The following is a 20,283-nucleotide window of genomic DNA, read 5'->3' as shown; positions in this document are numbered from 1 at the left end:
AGAATCAAGAGACTTTGTATGTGTATAAGGGTGCCTTACTGAGACAACAATGGTAAGAGCTGGTAAGTTATACCGCTTTTGAAATTTTCACAACGAATAGTTTATCTTTAAGTAAAACGATGATATCAATGTTGATAGTAGTGGCTGTTATGGTTTGGCCATGTCGATACTACGAATAACCTCTTCCTCGAGTTTCAGCTCGAGCTTCTCCATCGTTTTTATCGCGTTCTCAAATAAGTTAACTTGGTTTATTATCCCGACTGGATCACTTTCTACAGTATTCAGTCTGCTCGCAGCTTTTTCTTCAGCTTACCTCCCATCTATATCTATAGGCAGCGGTGGTAAGAGCTGGTAAGCTATACCACTGCATTATCCTTGTACAAACGTCAAACAATCAGTCTGTACTCCTGAATCACCCTTGTACTCAAGCCAAGGACCAATTGTTTGCTCTCCCCACCCTGCTTTGGGCGGGGACGTTGCGAGCAGAATGATGGGACGCTGAATTGCTAAAAACTGACGAGAACAGCAGGCATGTTCTTAAGAAGATTGAAATCGGGACATGGTTGTGGAGCTCCTACAACCTAATGCTTCTACATCATCTATACATCATCACAAAATTCAAATTTGGGACTTGATTGTCAAGTGGAACAACCCTAATGCTTCTCAACATCTGCAACATCATGCATCTTGCAAATACCCTGCCACTTAGGCCTTATGCTCTACTGCGCCCTTCCTAATCCCGCTTTTTCGCAAAATTGCAGTCACAACACAAGAACTGTTTTGTTCAAACTTCAAATTGAAAGGGAAGGGAGCACAAATGTACATAAATACTGAAACAGGATAGAGATTAATGTTAAAGTTTCTGAGAACGTCGGAGAATGTTGAGCAACAGATTGTTTTGGTAAGAAGAATCATCTGAAGAATGGTTAAAAAGTATAAACTCACTTCTCAACCTCTTTAATCCCTCAAACCAATAGAGCTTAGCTTGCTCCAATTTTGTGGGTTTTATAGAAGGGTTTTCAACCTAGCATAAAGGACAAAAACAAAGAGATGAATGCATAACGAGAAAGTGAGCGTATAAAGTACACTAGCTTTGGCTCGCTTTCAAATCTAGATTTGCACTGCTGAATTGGAAATTAATGTGGTGAAAATTGATTCATATAGCATGAGGAGGAACACTGGTGAAACTCTTTCACATGCAGGCTCTGATGCCATGTTTAGAGAGACAGGTCACGGTCCACCACTAACAGCATCGATATTGTTTCCACTTAAATCACTCGTGCAATCAATAGGTGGAGGTTTTTATGGTAAAAGCCTCGATGCAATTAGAAGTGGAATCATTTGATATAAGTTGTGATTTGTCTTATAACATGCCCGATTTGGGACTTGCTGCTTTATTCAACAATTAATACATATACATCCAACCAACAAAAGCCATCGAAACAGGTTTCGAGTGACCCCCAAAACAAACGTTAAAACCTAGCTAGTTTAGTCACCCCTCAGAATGAACTAACCCAATGATAAAATAAACATCATAAGTTCCTTATCATCATCCCTCTCAACTAAAAAAAATGTCACCACCAAACTCAGCTATTAGAAACAAGGGAATGATGCAATTACAAGACCAACAAGCAGGGATCCAACCGAACTGGCGAGCATAAAAGAACCTGAGCTTCCCGGAGGTGTTGTTTGCTCATTCCCTCCAGCAGACGACTCTGGTGCACCAGCGCCACCACCTATAAACATACAAATCACTAATCTCAAACGGACAAGCCCACCAAAGTTGAAATCAAAACAAATTTATGCCCTCATATAATTCCCATGTCTTTTCTTAGAGGATGGGCAAACATTTTCTTATTACCATGCATGGTAAAGATAAAACAGTAAATGTGAAAATTGAAGACAAATTTGTATTTCTATTTATTATTAGGGATAAAATTGGCAAAAAGTTGAGTATGAAGATTTAATATGGGATATTGATTTTTCAATATTTAATTGGAATAATGATATAACATGGAAAGGAAATGATTTCCCATTTCCAAGCCTCAAATCATGAAGAAAATTTTTATTGTGATAGAAACACGGATGGTACACCACATGTATTTATGTAAGTGATGGAAAATTTTATTTTTTAAGTTATTAACTTTTTAACACATATCTCACCATTTGTATAGTGACACGTGGTGTACCACCTCGTGTGCCGGTCACATTGAAAAATCTCTCATTTTCAAAGGGAGTAATGCTATTCATACAATGTTTTTGTATCACATTTTCATACCACCTTAGATGACATTTGATGTGGATAGCCACATTATTTGAATTAATCAGATTTTTAAATTTAAAAAACTAATAATTAAGAAAAACTAGTTAATTAAATGATGATTGTGGTATACGAGGAGTCTTTCTTATTCCTTTCCTTGGGTTTTGTAAATTTTTCAAATGATGTAGTTGTCCACATCAGATGCCACCTAAGATCGTATAGAAATGTGGTACAAAAACATAGTATGAATAACATTACTCTTTCGAAGGAGAAGTCAAATCTTAAGTGGAATACCATGTAATCAAATTTAAAGGTAGAAGCAAGCTCCAACTGATATATCAATTCTATATGAATTGATATATCAGTTTTTATATGTCAAATTTGACATATGAGAAAAGAGGATGTCAAATAATTTTTAATTATTTAATTGTGTGGATCTTATTAATACACCAATTATAGATCTTGAAAATTTATTTTAATTGATTTCTTTTTAAAATGAGTCATACCAATATCATTTATAACAAAAAAAACATATTGGTTGGGGGAAAAAAAAAAATCTAACATTACAACATCAACTATCAAATTAACATTTGATATTTATCTTTTGACATCTCATTTCGAGATGATCTCATATTCCACATTCTCATCACACATACCAAAAGTAGCCCTGTAGTAAATGTAGACATTATGGAGTTTGCAGAAACATTAATTCATCAAAGGGAAATAATTTAAAGCACGCCCCTTTTCTCTTTGCAATAAAAGGCACAGAAATAAAGAGCACAATGCAAAAATAGCAAAGGCGTATGCAGAAATTGCTTCATTTCGTTAAATCAGAGATTCTGTCATTAAATTATGAAAGAGGCTTGACTCGTTAAAATTAAGGAGGAGAGGCTTGACTCGTTAAAATTAAGGAGGAGAGTTCTCCTCCTCGAGATGCTTTGCGGTCGATTCACAAAACTTCATGCTTATAATAGGAACCGTTCATTTTATGAAGAAAAAAAATCATTTAAAAATAAGATCTTTTAGTCAACTAAAAATAGCAAATAGATAAACAGTTCGTAATTTTTTTATCAAACTCATTCTCTGTTTTTATACAGTTGAATGATTATTTTATTGATTCTTTTGCATAAATGGTCTTTACAAAGTGCCTCATGATATACATTGTACCGATCATAAGCATGAAATTCTGTAAATAAAAAACGAAGTGAAAAGAAGCCAAGTTTATTTCTTAAATTATTATTCAAGATTAAAACATGCGTTTAATTCTAAACAGTAGCCTGTCGTGTAGATCAGGCAAAGTCCAGAAGAAGAATGCCTCAAACGAATGCCTCAAACCAATCAGACAAGTTAATAAATAAATAAAATGGTTAATAAATATAATATAAATTCAATATTCTAGAGTGCTGTCCAAACCTAAGTATAATTAACAAAAGAAATAAACAATACACAAAACAATAAATTAAATAAATAAACAATAAACAAAAGAATTAACACAAATATCGCAGCATTAAGATGATATTAAGAACATACCAGGGGCGCCAGCAGGAGTGACAGATACTGAAAAAAATAACAAAACAAAGGGTTAAAAAAAATGTAATTCATCAAATGTTAATTTCCAAAAAATCTAAAATAAAATAAATTCATAAAAAGAGTACTTAGACAAGAAAGAAGAAAGACAGACATCCACAGTCGGCGACGGAAGGAGCGGAGACTTGGCAAGCGGCGGGGAGGGAGGTGGCCTTGGTGACGTTTAAAACGACGCCGAGCTGAGCACTGCTCTTGAAGGCCACACAGAGACAGGAAGCGTCGGCTTCGAGCACGGTCTTGAGGCCATTGCAGCAAGTCTCTGCTGGCTTCGTGTCGGTGCTCCCGTTCGACACAAACGGCAAGCAGTCTGCCATGGTCGAGATCAGGCTAATGCAGTCCACCGACGGGGCCGGCGCCGCGTGCTGCGACGGCGACGCAGGGTCCCCGAGTCCACACCCTAGCACCGCCATCACCACCACCACCACCACAGTACTGATCCAAACCCTCCCTGCTCCTCCCATTTTTTCTTGTGTTTCTGTGAAAACTCAAGAATCTAACAAGCAACAGAAATAGGTTGTGAGTTGGGGAGGGATGGAGGTATGGAGGGACTCTATACGTGTTTCGCATCGCGTGCTCCTGTTTCATGCCATTGTAGGAAAGGCCTCTTTTTTCTATGTAGAAATTATTTGTACGCCCCATTTTTTTCTCTTACTTAAATAAGATTTTCTTCTTGTCCACGTACCACCGATGATATATATGGAAAAGGATCCTCGTGGCATCCTTTTTCTGGGGATCCTTGGATTATGTAATTATGCAGTTAAAAATTATTTTAAAATTAAATATAGATAATACCTAACGAAAATTGATTGTACGATGTCGATGAACGGTAACGATCGTCGAATTTCTAGGATCCCCAAGAAAAGGATCCGGTAACGGAATTGGTAGAGATTGTATTTTTACATAATATATAAAATGATTATATTTTTTTTGCCACTACAATAAATGCAATCTGTATATAGTTTAAATTCGATATTGAAAATTGAGATTAGAATACTAAATCAAATTATTATTCACTTTTAGTATTAAATTCAATGATGATTTTTGGTTTAGTATTAAATTCACACATTTAGTATTATTCACTTTTAGTATTAAATTCAATGATGATTGACCATATTCATTCTTGACATTTATGAAATTCACACATTTCTTTCCATTTCCTTGTGGTTAGATTGAATAATGATTAAAAGAAAACGATAAATCAACATAAATACACATAAAAATAAAATGTGTGGATACCAGTTCACTTGCACATTTTTTGTCTAAGATTTTGAGCGAACATGCCGACAGAGACCAATTCCAGGTAAGCCTATTGACACATATCATAGCAACACATACAAAGACATGAGGCTAACAGCTACCCTGCTCAGTGTTTATAGAGGCAACTCGTCGAGAGTCAGCTTTCAAGGGCATTTCAAATTTTCAAAGGGCAACACCCAATTCTTTCATAGAGGATTTATGAGTAGGGGGTCAGCTGACCCACCTTGTCCCAAGGTTGATCAACCCTTGGCTAGATATATGACCCCGCAGACCAAGTGTAATGCTAGTATTGGTTGAAAACTTTAAGAAAAATTTAATTAATTGTATTATAGCACTTGGTGTATGAACTATGTTTCCGGCACACTAAAAATTTCTCACAAGCATGGCATTCTTCAGCAGAATTGTGATTGATTGTGAGCTCCCAAGTAAAATCATCCTACACAACTTCCTAAAACCCAATGATCACACTAGTCAAATTTTCAAACAGCTTGAACCGCCAAGAAAGGACTAGTTTTGTGCCTCCAACGCTAAATCCAAAGAAGCAATATCAAAAACTAAAAGTTAGAATAATCATTTCGTTTCAGTTTAATTTTCAGTTTTTTAGTTTTCATCTTTTTTCAAAATTGAGAGTAGACCAAGCGATTTTTCAATTTTCAAAATAATAAAAACTAAACTAAAATTTGGAAACTGATATTTATCGAAATAGTTATCAAACACGTTAAATTGACCAGCTAAATAACTTTTACAGTCCAATACTATTCATTTTATTAATGGCACGCTTACACGAAAAAGGATCCGGGATCCCGTGATCTCTAGGAAAAAGAATCCAACTGCACGATATACAATGAACGGGTGAGATCACGGGATCTCTAGGAAAAGGACCTGGCAAGGATCCTTTTCCCGCTTTCACAATTCCGGCATATAAGATTTACTCAACCTTGTTGAGCCTGATATCTGAAGGGGGGCAAATCAATTCATGTTTCCAAAAAATGACAATAATTTCAAAATAAAGCTAAATTTTAAAATCTCATAAATCTACATCATAAAACATTTTTTGCTCCCCAGTTCCAATACTGGGTAAAAAAAATGACGTGCGGAAATCATTTTCTTTCATAAATTAAATGCATGAAACAATTTCCCACTCTATATCCATATATGCACAAGCCAAGAGTTTTCATTTGAAAGAGAACTTCAAAGCTTCCACATTAGCCACTCACTGACATAATCAAGGACCGGAATTTTGACACCACAATTGCTTTAGACACACTACTTTTTTTTATACAGAAGATACAAATGATATTAGTTTCCTTTCGGTACTTCGCAATTGAAACAAATGATACAAAACACAGATAAATAAATACACAAGCACGTACTCGTGTGCACACATATATACATATACATATGTACTTACCGTAAAGTACCGATGGGTTTCTTTTCTACATGTGACAGGATAACGACCACATCATCAAGCTTGCCGCCACTATATCCGGCATACCCAGATGCCTTGGCTGCATCAGCAAATGGGCTCCTTGGAGATTTAGATCGCCCCAACTCTTGTGCACTAGTGGCCAAGACCTCTGCTATGTCCTTTGAATAGATGCACATACAGAGACAACCAAAAGAAATTGGATATAAGAAACCGTTACAACAAATAAAGCTATCTGTTTTGCCAGAAATAATGTTTTCCTAGCTCAAGATGGAGTCATAGGTTTGTATTCTAAAGAATATTCTGTTTTGCTGATAAATTCGGTAATCGTAAGTATAAAAGTTATTGAACCAAAAGAAGTGGCACCGCCATTATCAAGCCACATATGCTTTTGTCCAAATGCCCTTTCTGCAATGTCTATGGCACCTTTAAGTGAATGCATGACAGTTCTTTTCTTTTTTCGGATTCCCTTTCAAAGAAGCTTACGAAAAAGAAATATAGACAAGAAAACCATTGAGATGTGCACCTGTAGTTCCAACCCGGTTTGCAGTGACTTCGACACAATTGAGGTGATCTCTTGCTCATACAAGTTGTTGAAGAGGCCATCTGTTGCAGTGACAACCACATCGCCCTCATCCAAATCAATTCGGTATTTCTGAGAACAGATTATTCTTGTTAGCGTAATCTCTTTCATCATGTAAGACAGTCAAGTTGCAAGAAGAGTTGGTATAATTGAAAATTAAAATACACCGCCATCATCTTTAACGGACCAAAGAGGAGAGGGGGGGGGGGGGGGGGGGGGTGGAAGTTCAGATCTACTTCTTAAGATTGATAACATATCAGGAGTCAATTTGGAAAATTTTGTTGGGCACGTAATGGCAATAAATTTTTAAAACACGTACCTCTATAAGTTCTGAGGGATCATCACCTCTTTCAATCCGTACTGGAAAATTGAACGCGTGAACCATTGGTGATGATTTTTCAAAGACAGCACCATTTCTAATTATGATGAATCCCGAGTTTCCAATGTTGGCCACATGGAGAGCCTGCAAAAGCAAATTTTCATTACCCTTGAAAATCAAAATTTTAAAATATTACATTTTAAGGTTGTCATATGCAATAACGAAACCATGGTTTAGGAAAGAACACCCTAAAATGCTATAAGAGGAAGAAAAAACTATATATAATTAGTAATACCACCCTCATGGGAGAAGAAACCCCAACTGTAAATTTTTAGTGTTTACATGGCACTTAAATTAGTTTGAGCTGGTTGAAATGTCAAAATGGGGTTTTTAATAAAGGTTGGGTTGTAGAGTGTCTTTTTATAGACTATGTAAGCATGAAGGGCTTAATTATGGATAGCCCAAAAAAATATTGTACCAAGGCGGATGTATAGACATGCCAGCTAATGGAAATTTATCACAATCATCTGAAATACTATGAGAACGGTAGAGAACACGGAATAAATAAAAATCATCTATAAAAAAAGGAGAACTGCAAGAATGTTAATATAGAAAGGGTGACCCCACGCCAATAAGGCTCCCCGCTTTGTGAGGGTCCGGGGAGGAACATCTGTTGTACACAGCCTTACCCTTGCTTTGCAAAGAGACTGTTTCCACGACTATCCGTGACCTTTTGGTAACAAAGGAAAGGAGCAACATTTCTGTTGTGCCAAGGCTCGCCCTCAATGTTAATATATAACACGAAATAAAATCTATCTATGACCTTTGTTCACTTGGGCCGTATAAAAGTAAACAAGCACTTGTTTAAGGTATTAGCATGTTAATTTTGGATTTGTCCAATTCTCCCTTCTAGTTCCTCTCTCATGGGTACTTCCTTTACGAAAGACCCAGAAATAATAATCTTAGGCAAGGAAAAGTTCATACCTGACCATCAAAATAAGCGACCAAAACCGTGGATGATCCAGGAGATTTTGTATTTGATGAGCCTCTAATAAGGACTTCTGCTGGTTCAGTCAATGGTAAACCTTTACAATCGGATATGAACCTTTCACAATTCTCCATGAGTTCACGAGCATATAGTCCAGGATTAACCCCTAATATATAAGGAGCAAAGTATAACAAATTTAGCCTATATTTTGTCTATACAGAGGTGGATAATTAACAGGCATATTGCATAAATAAGAAGAAACATTTAACTTTTTCCCTTGCCTTCCATGATGAAATAAGTGGCTCAACTAGCAGTAGATTTTAGAAAAGAAAAAAAATCTGCTAGTCAAACCATGGGAAAAAAAAAAGACTATTGAGATTGAGATATAAGTATGGCTATCAGGCTATCAATTATTCAACAATTATGGGAACACTGAACCAAAAACATGCACACAAAAAGACACAAGTATGCACCCACATGCAAACAGGTTTAATGTCACATTGTGTAATCAGAAGTGAATAATTTAACAGCTATATTTGATAAATAAGTAAAAACATTTGGCTTCAGCGATAAAATAAGTGGGCTAACTAGTGGTAGTGTTTGGAAAAGAATCTGTTAGTCTAATACACTGAGATATAGGTATGGCCATCCAATATTCCTAACACTATTTATCGTGCAAAATTAAACTTCAAGGTGGTGATACCTTCTAGTGACCACTGACCCACTCCATCAGCCACACCTAACCAGTTTTGGGCAGCAACAAAGTAAGCATCCTCCCCACCTGTCAATGCCTGGAATTTATTAATTCTTGAATTATTTACAGTTATAGTAAATGCATGCCAAAGGTCAAGTAAGTATTGTGTGTGTGCACACAGATTTGCATGTATATATGTGCGTGTGTCTAGCAGCGTATAAATAGACAAGAGTGAATTCAAGACAAACCAAACATAAAGCTCATTTATCCAATGTGCACCTGTGGGTTAGATATGTGTGCCTGTCTAGTGTCTACCTACAAACAATTCAATGCATTGATAGACACCATACTGCTATTAGCCAACACGAGTTATTATGTCCACTTCATATGTCACATAAGACATGCGTATGCATATGCACATCAAGTTGGTGGTATCCATAAACGAAAATAAAAGTTTTGAGTTTGTTATCAAAAAAGAAAATAAAAGTGTCAATATTAGGTACCACTCTGAATTATCCAAAAGTTATATAAAGTATGTGTACTACGACTACATTTAAAACTTGAGAAGATACCTTTGAGGGATGGGGTAATAAAGCAGCACCAGAAGATAGGTGAAGAACAGCTGCAGAAACGTCCTCCCTGTGAAAGAAAGAAACGGTCAGCTGTCCTAGCACGCTTTATTGATGAAAATCCTCAGGGAAAACAAAGCATGAACAAAAACTAATCCCTTCACCAACATTACCAAGAACCGATTTGGTACAACAAATAAACTCATGCTATCCTTGTCCGTGCACCTATTGTACACAGACAGCTGCACCACTTTTTAACTCCTCTGGTGATTTCTATTGTCCTTGCATTTTTCATACAGAATTAAATTTTACAAGCAGATGAACTTCAAAAGCAGAAATAATAGATGGATATTATTTATTAGAGGTATATCAAGAGAAAAACTAGCATACCCATCAGAAGCGCCTTCAACTGCATGGAATTCCACTATCTTAGAAGTTGATACTCCTGAAACGTCACTTCTATGTGCTTCGCCCTCTGTGAATTCATCTTCTGAATTTGTGGAAGGGGCATTCTCGGCTAACTATGTACAAGATAAAACAAAAGCACGTGAGGTGCTTAACATGAAAGAACTGTGATGTGCCAGAACTAAAAAAAAAAAAAAAAAAAAAAACAAATATGTGCCAAATGATCCAGCTGCCAACTTGAGTCGGGCTATAAATTAAGAAAACATGTATAACATGTGTGCAGGCGTGCATGTACGTGCAAATTGAAGGCTTAGATTTAATCCAGACATCTCTTGTCTTGAGGTCTTATAAAACAAAATACAGCTCCCCCCACAGCTGAGTTTTCATATATCTACTAGTGTAATGTACACGTTTACGGTAATGACTAATTCGCAAAAAGGCACAAACCAGGTGCCATCCAAAAGAACTGGAAGTATAAAAGAGAGAACAACGCAGACAAAATTTGGAAAATAAATTTCACTAAGTTTCATTTATGTAACAAAGATGAAATGAAAGATTGTAGGACTTTGAAAGCTTTCTGAATCCAAAATTCAAATTAGAAATTAGCTCCATGACCTTAATCACTTGAGATACCCAGTTGGTTTAAAAACAGCACAGAAGATCCCCTCAAAAACCATCAGAAAACTTTAACATCGATCTCAGCTCTGGGCAAAACAATGCTGCACTCGTTAAAATGCAGTAATATTCCTCTCGAGCCATAAAAACCACAAAAGGGATACGGGAGTCGCCTTGCAAAACCTTACTACTAACTAGTATATATCTTGACAAGAAGCCCATATCAATCGTCCTTATCGGCGTGCAACAGACGAAGGAAAGAGCACCGTAGACAGTCCTTGCACTAGATTCTTCAAGTCCCTTTAGAAACAGAAAACGTAAAGCTAATCCATTTCTTGGAAAGATTCTCGGTTTTCAAAAATATTCACATACAGCATTTAAAACCTAGTCAAGCATCCCTGCTGGACATTTATCAATATCATGATTGTGTTCCATATCTATCTATCCATGTATCTATTTATCTACAAATATATATATATGTGGTGTGGGTGTGGTAGTCTATATTTCGACTAGGATTGCGAAATAGCTGACCAATTCAAAAGTTCTTAAACAAGTGAGGCAATGCAAGAATCAAGAGTTAATTAGTTTTACTAACCACGAAGGAGACTTGAGTCTCATCTGCTGTGGTTGTGCTTGCGGTTGTGGTTTGTTCACCACCACTGCCGCCAGTTGCATCTTCCGTGCTCGTCACTGAAACCGCATCAACAGCATTCTCCTCGGCCTTTGCGGCTCCGTCACAGCCACTTGCTTCAAAAGCATGGATTTCATTGCTGACTTGAGTTTGATCTGCTGTGGTTGCGGTTGTAGTTCTAATTGTGGTTTCTTCACCACCACCAGCACCAGCAGTCGCATTGCCAGTGCTCGTCACTGCAACCACATTAACAGCATTCTCGGCCTCCATGGCGCCGCCAATTGCTGGATAAGCATGAGTTTCATTGCTGACCTGATTTTCATCTGCTGTGGTTGTGGCTTCTTCACCTACACCACCGTGAGTCGAATTGTCGGTGCTCGTCACTGAAACGGCATCAATAACATTCTCCTCGGCACCTGCACCGCCACCAGCTCCACTTCCTGTGCTTCCCAACAATGTTTGGCTCAATTCTGAATCTTGCACAGGATCCTCCAGATGACTACGAGCATCAATCTCTGTTTCAGTGGCAACAGATTTCTCGCTCTTGTCCCCAAAGCGGAAGAGAAAGCTACCATCTCCCGACTCTGTCACACACAATTCATAAAGGAATTATATAAATAACACTAGTAATTATTACTCTGTTTGTTTCCTGAGAAAATTGGCAAGCCACATACCGCTTGTGGAAATGATATCAAAGTTTGAGGAGGAGGAGGAGGAGTGCGGCGGAAGCGTCGGCCGGGGCTTAGGAAATCCAATCGGAATTCTAGTGAGGACTGTTTCGTGCAAGGGTTTAAGCGGCGGGAGAATGTGGGTTGGAAACATGGGGGAGAAGCTCAACCCGCTTCTCACGAAAGGATTACCCATTTTTCTTATGTTATTATTATTATGTCGATCAGATTGGGCAATCTGCACATACATGTGTTTATTTATAGTGCCAAGGTCCCAAATGCATGTTGCACAATTCATATTGTCTTTTTTTATTTTTTTTATTTTTAATATTGGTTTTTTCATGACATTGAGATATGGGAGAACAACTTATATGATACGAGTTTACTATCATAATAATATTTTGTGCCAATAATATAAATCATTGCATAATTAGCACAGAATATCACGTAACGGTGAACTGTGCGATACAATACCTCGAGAGAGGGGTAGTGAGTGAAAGACATTATCTGTTGTGGATATTGCTTGGGTAGTAATTAATGGGTGAGAATGACTCTCGCCCGCCAAGTCACATGTGCTCACGTGGCACGGATGTTTAAGGGAGAAAAACTTGGATATGTCTATTCAACGACGTTTTGTCAATAGAATAAATTACATGTAAGTTTTTGTTCATATGCTTTTATTGTATTGGCATAGAACGTCATATGACATTGTACACAAGACAATAACACATCAGAAATGCTTATTCCTAATACTAGTGGTTTATCGATTGGTATCGAGATAAGCTATAGATGCACATAGAGACATCATGCGGTGTCTCTGGTCTTATTTGGTCACAAGCACACGCTACAAAGTTTAAATGTGGGCTTAATCTAAAAGAATAACAAAATGCGGGGTAGAAAACGAGAAAGAAAAATAATAAAAAATCAGAAGTAGCTGTCATTTTGGACCATTTGGTTATACTTCAGCACATTATCGTGGATGACATAATTCCATCATTTTGCAAGGACCTTAATGATATTTTGTTACCTTAGCCTGTGGAGGTAGTGGCACGAAGACAAAGTGGTAGTCCACGTGGTTGGCGGCAATGCATGCATGCGGATGGAGGACTAGTCTCATTGGTCCGAAATCTATCTAACACAACCTAGTCAGATTTCTTTATCCTAGCTGGCTCCTCCCAACGTCACCCTCTAGATTCTCTCTCCTCTCCACTCTCTCTCTCTCTCCCTCTCTCTCTCTCTCTAAAGCTCAAGGTGATAAAACACCACCACCCAAATAACTCTCAAACATTCATTGCCACCAGAAAAACTCTCTGAGTCTCTGTTTTTGCTTAGTGAGAGAGAGAGAGAGAGAGAGAGAGATGGCGGCAACCACTGGTGCAGTCCTCAACGGGTTGAACTCGGCAGCCTTCTTATGTGGAGGCAAGAGAAGTCAGGTCTTGCTCTCTGCGGCCACCGTTGGAAGCAGGGTTGGCGGTGCTTCTCCTACTCCTAAGAGGTTCAGTGTGGTTGCTGCTGCGGCAAAGAAGTCTTGGATCCCGGCGGTTAAAGGCGGCGGCAACTTCATCGACCCCGAGTGGCTCGATGGCTCGTGAGTTTCATATATTATCAACCACATTATAATTCTAAGTTTGTCACAGATATATGTATGAATCTGGTCTGATATACGCGTGCAGGCTTCCAGGTGACTACGGTTTTGACCCACTAGGACTAGGCAAGGACCCGGCGTTCCTCAAGTGGTACAGAGAGGCGGAGCTCATCCACGGCCGGTGGGCAATGGCGGCAGTCGTTGGCATCTTTGTTGGCCAGGCGTGGAGTGGTATCCCATGGTTCGAAGCCGGAGCTGACCCCAGTGCCATCTCACCCTTCTCCTTCGGCTCACTGCTCGGCACTCAACTCTTGCTCATGGGATGGGTGGAAAGCAAGAGATGGGTGGACTTCTACAACCCTGAGTCCCAGTCCGTCGAGTGGGCCACACCTTGGTCCAAGACCTCGGAGAACTTCGCCAACGCCACCGGAGAGCAAGGCTACCCGGGTGGCAAGTTCTTCGACCCCTTGGGCTTCGCCGGCTCCATCCAGGACGGGGTTTACGTTCCAGATGGCGAAAAGTTGGAGAGACTGAAACTGGCTGAGATTAAGCATGCAAGGCTTGCTATGGTGGCTATGCTCATTTTCTACTTTGAAGCTGGGCAAGGAAAGACGCCCCTTGGTGCTCTTGGCTTGTAAACCATTTGGCATTTACTTTTCAATATGTAGATATAACTAATTACCCTTTTTTTTTTATCCTTTTCAATTTAATTGCTACTTAAGTGTCGTTAACGACATCTTGTCTTCGTAATCATGGCAAGAATTAACCATAAAAATCTCTTAAACACAATTTAAACTGCCAAAACGTTTACACGTGGATAAAAATAAGAACAATATTTGGCTACTCAAAGATGAGTAGGAACTCCTACTTAAAATTTCTCAAAATTGTTCGTTGTCAATTTGTAGAACTTCGTGTTTATAATCAAAACCGTTTATATTATAAATAAAGATCACCTTCTGCAAAAAATCAATTAAAACTAAGATTGTTTAGTCATCAAACTGTTTAAAAACAAATGAACGGTATTGGTAAAAGCATTACAAACCGTTTATGTATTTGCTACAATAGATTGACTAAACGACCTTAGTTTTAATTTATGTTTTGCAAAGATGATCTTTATAGTGTGATTGATTGTATGAACGGTTCTGATTATAAACACAAAGCTCTGTGATTAAAATACTAAGAATTTTGAGTAGAAGTTCCTACTCATCTTTGAGTAGCCAAGTATTATTCTAAAAAATAAAGCGAGAAGAAAAAATAGTACGAGTCAAGTGAAGAATACATGAAACCAATTTTAGCAATGAAATTATCGAAAAATTTGAGATCAGTCACCACCGGTACCAGTAGCCATCAGAAACTCTCCCTCACATACGACTTCACCTCCAACGTAGGCCTTGCCTTCCATCTTTGCGATTCCAAAGCGTTTCTGCAACTTAATAAGCGTCATTCTCATCACTAATGTGTCACCGGCAATCACTGGTTTCCTGAATCTAACTTTGTCAATTCCAGCAAAAAAGAAAGTGTCACGAGAGCCTCCCACTTCCGGTTGTAGCATAACCAAGCCACCAACTTGTGCCATTGCCTAGATACAACAAGCATTGACATGTATCATTACTAATCTAAACACAACAGCCAAGTGCTAACGGGAAACTTAGTCAACTGCAGCAATATGCGTTATCTTTTTGTTAAGATTACAGGATGTTATCACATGAATTGATATTGCAATGTGCTATAATTTAGCGCATGGCATTGTATTCCGAAGCACATCACATGAATCGATGTTGCAATCAGCTATCAGCCAAAGAAAAACAACTATAAACTTGCAAGGACCAAAGCTGGGATAACTTGGGTTTTAGAGTATAGAAAGACAGAAAAACTTGCAAGAAAAACCCCAGAATCTTGGATAGCACAGACGCTTCTATCAAGAAGAGAGGATGCAAGACAACATTAATAACGCATCATAAACCAGACCAGTTGATACGACAGAAGTCGTTCACAACAAGGTTTCTTAGGGATCGAATTATATAGGTCAAAGTAGTACAATAATTCACAACTCTATTGTAAAGACTCATGGAAACGTCAAGATCCTCCATAACCACTTCCCTTCAATCCTTAAAAACTGCCAAATAAATGCTGTCCAGTCCAGATGATTTCTTACTGCCACACTCAAATATTGCACCAGCAAACTCTTCCTTCAAACGATCGTTCTGACCAAGCTTCCTTCTCATTTATAGGACTCCAATCTACATGCTCTAGTTTAGAAACCCGCTCCAAAATCTTTCAAAAGCCAAAACCCAACTCAAGGATATTTCAACAGAGTTCACAAGACTAGAAATAGTCTTATAATGAAACCTTAGATATATCGGAAAGCCTGGGAAATAGATTCTGTAAAGAGTTTTCACCCAGCCACCCTAAATTCAATGTCATCTTCCCGTCCAAGGACAAAATGACAACACCCCGAATAAGAATATAACCCTGGGAAATATCTTTCCGAGGACTACAATTTGAGCCATTCAGAACCATCTTGAGTTCTTGACTAGCCGCTCAGTTGTATCCGACAAGTCGCGTAAATATGGTATTTACACAAATGTCCTCTATCTTTTACAATAACTTCATGTTAAAACACATACAAAGTGAAATCTACTCCCATGTTTTCATCTTACTGCCACTCAGCGACACCATCTCAGTAGCATTGACATGTCCTTGATTTAGGAAAAAGGCTTAAAATTGTGCAGAGTGGACCATGTACAACAACTTGACATGAGTGTTTTTGCACGGGAGTTCTCTAACATTCACTATTAATTTTACACTTTTAACATATCACTAATCTTGCTATTATTTTTGTTAGCTGTAGATCAGTACTCTAGATAGATTAGCGGAAATCATGTCCGTATGTTGCAAGTTTCATACGCTGCTTCTATTAATGCAAGCATGTTTCTGCTAATATATACTTATACAATACACACACACACAAATGTACCTTATTATTTGAAGTGTTTGAGGATAATGCATGTAAAGAGCGGCCTATCGTTTAGTTTGATAACGAAAAAAAGGATTACCTCAACCATGAGAACACCAGGCATAATCGGCCTCTCGGGGAAATGCCCAGGAAAGAAATTATCATTGATGGTGACATTCTTGATTGCAACAGCTGAAACTCCAGCATTGTATTCAATCACTCTATCCACTAACAGAAACGGAAACCTAAACCACCACCAAAACCCGATCAAACAAAATGTAGGCTCAAACTAATTCAAATGATTTGGAAAAGAAACCGAGGGCGAGCTTTGGTGCAACGGAAATGTTGCTCTTTTGTGACCGAAAGGTCACGAATTCGAATCGTGGAAACAGCCTCTTTGCAAGGGTAAGACTGCATCCGAGAGACGTTTCCCGACCCTCGCAAGGGTCGCTCTTTTTTATTTGAAAAAGAAACAAAATTTCGCAGGAAATGGTGCAGAAAAAGGCACTGACCGGTGAGGCAAAATATCACGAATTTGATTGATGTCCATGACGGTAGGAAAAGCCTCATATCCTGCACAGATGGAAGTTGTAGTGGGGTATGATCAAAGAAATCAAAGAACAGAAAAGAGAAAATCAGTTCAGTTCTTACTGAGCTCAATGGGGGTGGAATCTTTATCTTTCGCAGCGTCGGCGGAGCAATAGGTGGTGGTTGAACTCCTCCTCTTAGTTTTCAAATGCGGCAACGGCGGCAGACACCTGGGAATCGCGACGGCGACAGAGATCCCGAATGGAGCATTTGGGCGGGGAAGGAGCGGGGAGTGGCAAGTGAAGGACGTGGAGGAAGCTGCGGTCGACATTGCTTAGGAGGGGTGATCTCTGTCTCTGTCTCCGTGTTAAGAAAGTGAATGGAGGGGGAGGCATTTAAGACGAAGGACGACAGTAACGAGGTTGTTTATGAGAACGGCGGACATTCCTAAGTTGTTTATGGTTGTTGACAAAAAAAAAATACTAAGGGCCCGTTTAGGTTGTTCATAGTTTGCTGCCTCTTTTTTTTTTTTTTGCCACGTAAATATTACATAAAATCTCAATTTAGTTGTGTCGTTTAGTTTGTACTCTTTTTTTGTGTCTCACTTTATCTCGTTTCAGCAATTAGATTAGAGGCGTTAGTTTTGTTGACAATGCAAGAGCTCTTTGAATTATTTGATTCATTTTTCATATTAGAGGCAAAGTTACCCCAAATTCCTTCTTCAACCATGCTAAAGATGAAAAAGCATAAGTAAAACTAACATTTTTCTTCAATTCTGTTAAACTCAATTGACGAAATGAAGTAAAGTGGAGCACAAAAGAAAAGCACATTGGGTAAAGTGAGACTAAATAGACTATAGAGGTAAAGTGAGATTTTGTGTAGAGTACAAGAGTTATAGCTAAAATAAGTATTTGCCCATTTCCTTCTCAACTTTCTACTTAATGGTCCAAGTTGATCCCTACGCGACATGCGCAGATTACCGTTACATGTAATGGGCTTACCTGTCATTCTTTTAGCATGATAAGATTCTCTTAGGCATTTTCCAAGAATATAAGAGGAATACTCCTACATCAATGTGCATACTAAGTAACACTCCACTAATAGGTTCAACAAACCTGGACGTTGGGGGTTAACTTTTCAGTTTCTATAAATAGCCAAGGTCAGCCACTTTATTTTAGTAATCAAGAAATCTCACCGTACTCTTATTACTTCCTACACTTTTTCTAACTTAGGCATCAGAGGCCATTTGGCTAACACCACACCGGTGTTAGTCTAACTCCATTTCTCTCTTTTCTTTGTGTGTGTAGGTTTTCGTCAAATCAATCTGAGGCGGAAATTTGCTTACACAAATTGGTGGTTTCATTAAGAGCCCTTGAAAAACACTCACGACTTTTCATCCAATTGAGCGAAAGCAAAACTCCAAACATGGAACTTGTGTCTCCAATTTCTTCTTCCATTCAAGAATGGTGGAAACACAAAGATCATCAAGCAGGAACACCAAAGCAACGACAGCACCATCGCAGAATTTGGCGCCATATGTCGCTTGGTTGGAACCGATCCCATGACCCAACCCTTAGGTCCTGTCGTGCCACCACCATTGCCTCACGCCACACTGCAAAGAGCGGTGGCTCCCAAACTGTCACCACCGCAAAAGAAAGGGCAATCCAAGCATCCAACGCCACTATAAGACTTGCGGTGCCTAGCATTGATGCCACCACGACATCTCATGTTGTCCCAAGTGTGGCACCGCACCTCACTCCAAATGGGGCTAGGGTTTCGTAAGCCCTAATGTGCAAAACCCTAAGGTTTTCTCTCCGACAATTTTAAGGCTCAGTCCACGAAGGAACCTTAGCTAAAACAGGCCACACCACGCTCATTTTGGCTGACCACCAAGCACTCACTAATCGACCATATAATGAAGGAACTTCGTATTTTGATCCCTATAGATAACCAACAAACTCTAGACTTGTCTTTCAACATAATTTCTTGAATACGAAGTGTCTCATGAACCTAACCTTGAGCCAAATACTCATGAGATAATCGGTCCTCATTTGGACCAAGTCTAGCAATCTCATTTTGAATTTGATCCAAGTTCTGCAAGGAATTATCAATACTTGAGTTAAATTTCCCAAACGAGTATCAATTCTAACTTTTTAACTTACCCTAAGAGTTGTAGCTTAGCTGAAAGAATAAACAGAGGACAACCAATTAAATGAAATTGAATCCAAGCTTCTGAAACCAGTGGTAAAAACCTGACATCCTCCAACCACATTGACGCCAAACTATAACACCAAATTATCATCTTCATTTTCTACAAAATGTATTTTCGGTGAAGACTTTACTATAATCCATGTCAAAACACTCGAAAACAAGAATATAAATCCAAATCTAAGGTATTTGAATCTAAATAAAGTAAAGTCGGAGGAAAAGAAAATTTAATGGAAAAAGAAAAAAACAGAAAATAAATAAATAAAATAAAAAAAGATATGATCGGTACTTTGATACCGATATATGAAGAAACTATCGCTAGCCAAGTAACAACCATTACTCATAATAGTCGCTGGTAAAATAGTTACAGAAACCGATACCAACCGCTATCATTATACCGATCACCTTTTTAATTTTTTTAATTTTTTTTTAATTTTGTTTTATTTCTCTACCATAACAACAAACTATAATATTTATGTTCTTCAAAATATATTTTTCCTTGAAAAATCTATTATGATTCATATTTAAACACTTGAAATCAATGATTTAAAACCTAAATTAAAAATATTTGAGTTTAACAGTGGTTATCCAAATAAAATAGGGAATCTTAATGAAACAATCCCGATACTGTTCGCTTTTAACATTAATGACATTTTTACCTTGAAAAGTCATTTCTGATACTATTCACTTACACTTTTATTTTGTCCTTTTGATTAAAAACTAAAGTTTTTGAGGACTTTTCGTTAGTTTTCCTAATAAAATAACGTATGAAAAAAAATTGAAATGAAAAAATTTAAAAGCAGAAGATAAATAAATAAGTTGGAATAGGGAAAGATCGGTACTACGCTATCGATCCTCGCCCATTCATCTGGGGCGACACTCAGGTGGTGGCAGACATCAACTATCAGCTTGTCATTTCCGTCAAGAACGAGTCAGTGGTTGATCCCGTTGCTGCCATGACCGCTGATGATTATGAGGGCAAGAGAAGGATTGGGAGCATTTCA

At 38.2% G+C, this 20,283-nt stretch overlaps 4 protein-coding genes across 4 annotated transcripts; 1 reads left to right on the top strand and 3 right to left on the bottom strand.

The window, feature by feature from the left end:
* Positions 1-1,351: 1,351 nt before the first annotated feature.
* On the bottom strand, positions 1,352-4,289 carry LOC137716868 (non-specific lipid transfer protein GPI-anchored 31-like). Its single transcript, XM_068456229.1, has 3 exons — positions 3,942-4,289; positions 3,791-3,817; positions 1,352-1,736 (listed from the first exon to the last, which is right to left on the bottom strand). The coding sequence occupies exons 1-3, from the start codon at positions 4,255-4,257 to the stop codon at positions 1,594-1,596; spliced, it is 486 nt and encodes a 161-aa protein (XP_068312330.1). The 5' UTR covers positions 4,258-4,289; the 3' UTR covers positions 1,352-1,593.
* A 2,071-nt stretch (positions 4,290-6,360) lies between these two features.
* LOC137718200 (probable protein phosphatase 2C 71) lies at positions 6,361-12,208 on the bottom strand. Its single transcript, XM_068457703.1, has 9 exons — positions 12,009-12,208; positions 11,299-11,918; positions 10,074-10,204; positions 9,687-9,753; positions 9,124-9,211; positions 8,417-8,586; positions 7,433-7,576; positions 7,057-7,185; positions 6,361-6,691 (listed from the first exon to the last, which is right to left on the bottom strand). Exons 1-9 carry the CDS (start codon positions 12,196-12,198, stop codon positions 6,512-6,514), a joined length of 1,719 nt encoding a protein of 572 aa, XP_068313804.1. The 5' UTR covers positions 12,199-12,208; the 3' UTR covers positions 6,361-6,511.
* Positions 12,209-13,243: 1,035 nt separating this feature from the next.
* On the top strand, positions 13,244-14,371 carry LOC137717485 (chlorophyll a-b binding protein CP24 10A, chloroplastic). The gene is made up of 2 exons (XM_068456868.1): positions 13,244-13,590; positions 13,676-14,371. The coding sequence occupies exons 1-2, from the start codon at positions 13,361-13,363 to the stop codon at positions 14,223-14,225; spliced, it is 780 nt and encodes a 259-aa protein (XP_068312969.1). The 5' UTR covers positions 13,244-13,360; the 3' UTR covers positions 14,226-14,371.
* A 392-nt stretch (positions 14,372-14,763) lies between these two features.
* Positions 14,764-17,510, bottom strand: LOC137717486 (uncharacterized). Its single transcript, XM_068456869.1, has 4 exons — positions 17,195-17,510; positions 17,056-17,116; positions 16,644-16,788; positions 14,764-15,166 (listed from the first exon to the last, which is right to left on the bottom strand). Exons 1-4 carry the CDS (start codon positions 17,400-17,402, stop codon positions 14,909-14,911), a joined length of 672 nt encoding a protein of 223 aa, XP_068312970.1. The 5' UTR covers positions 17,403-17,510; the 3' UTR covers positions 14,764-14,908.
* Between the last annotated feature and the right edge of the window lie 2,773 nt (positions 17,511-20,283).

Source organism: Pyrus communis, chromosome 15 (assembly GCF_963583255.1).
Source record: "Pyrus communis chromosome 15, drPyrComm1.1, whole genome shotgun sequence".
In the NCBI taxonomy this organism is placed as follows: domain Eukaryota; kingdom Viridiplantae; phylum Streptophyta; class Magnoliopsida; order Rosales; family Rosaceae; genus Pyrus; species Pyrus communis.
The sequence above is the reverse complement of the archived record's forward strand: the minus strand, read 5'-3'. Positions and strand labels throughout refer to the sequence as shown.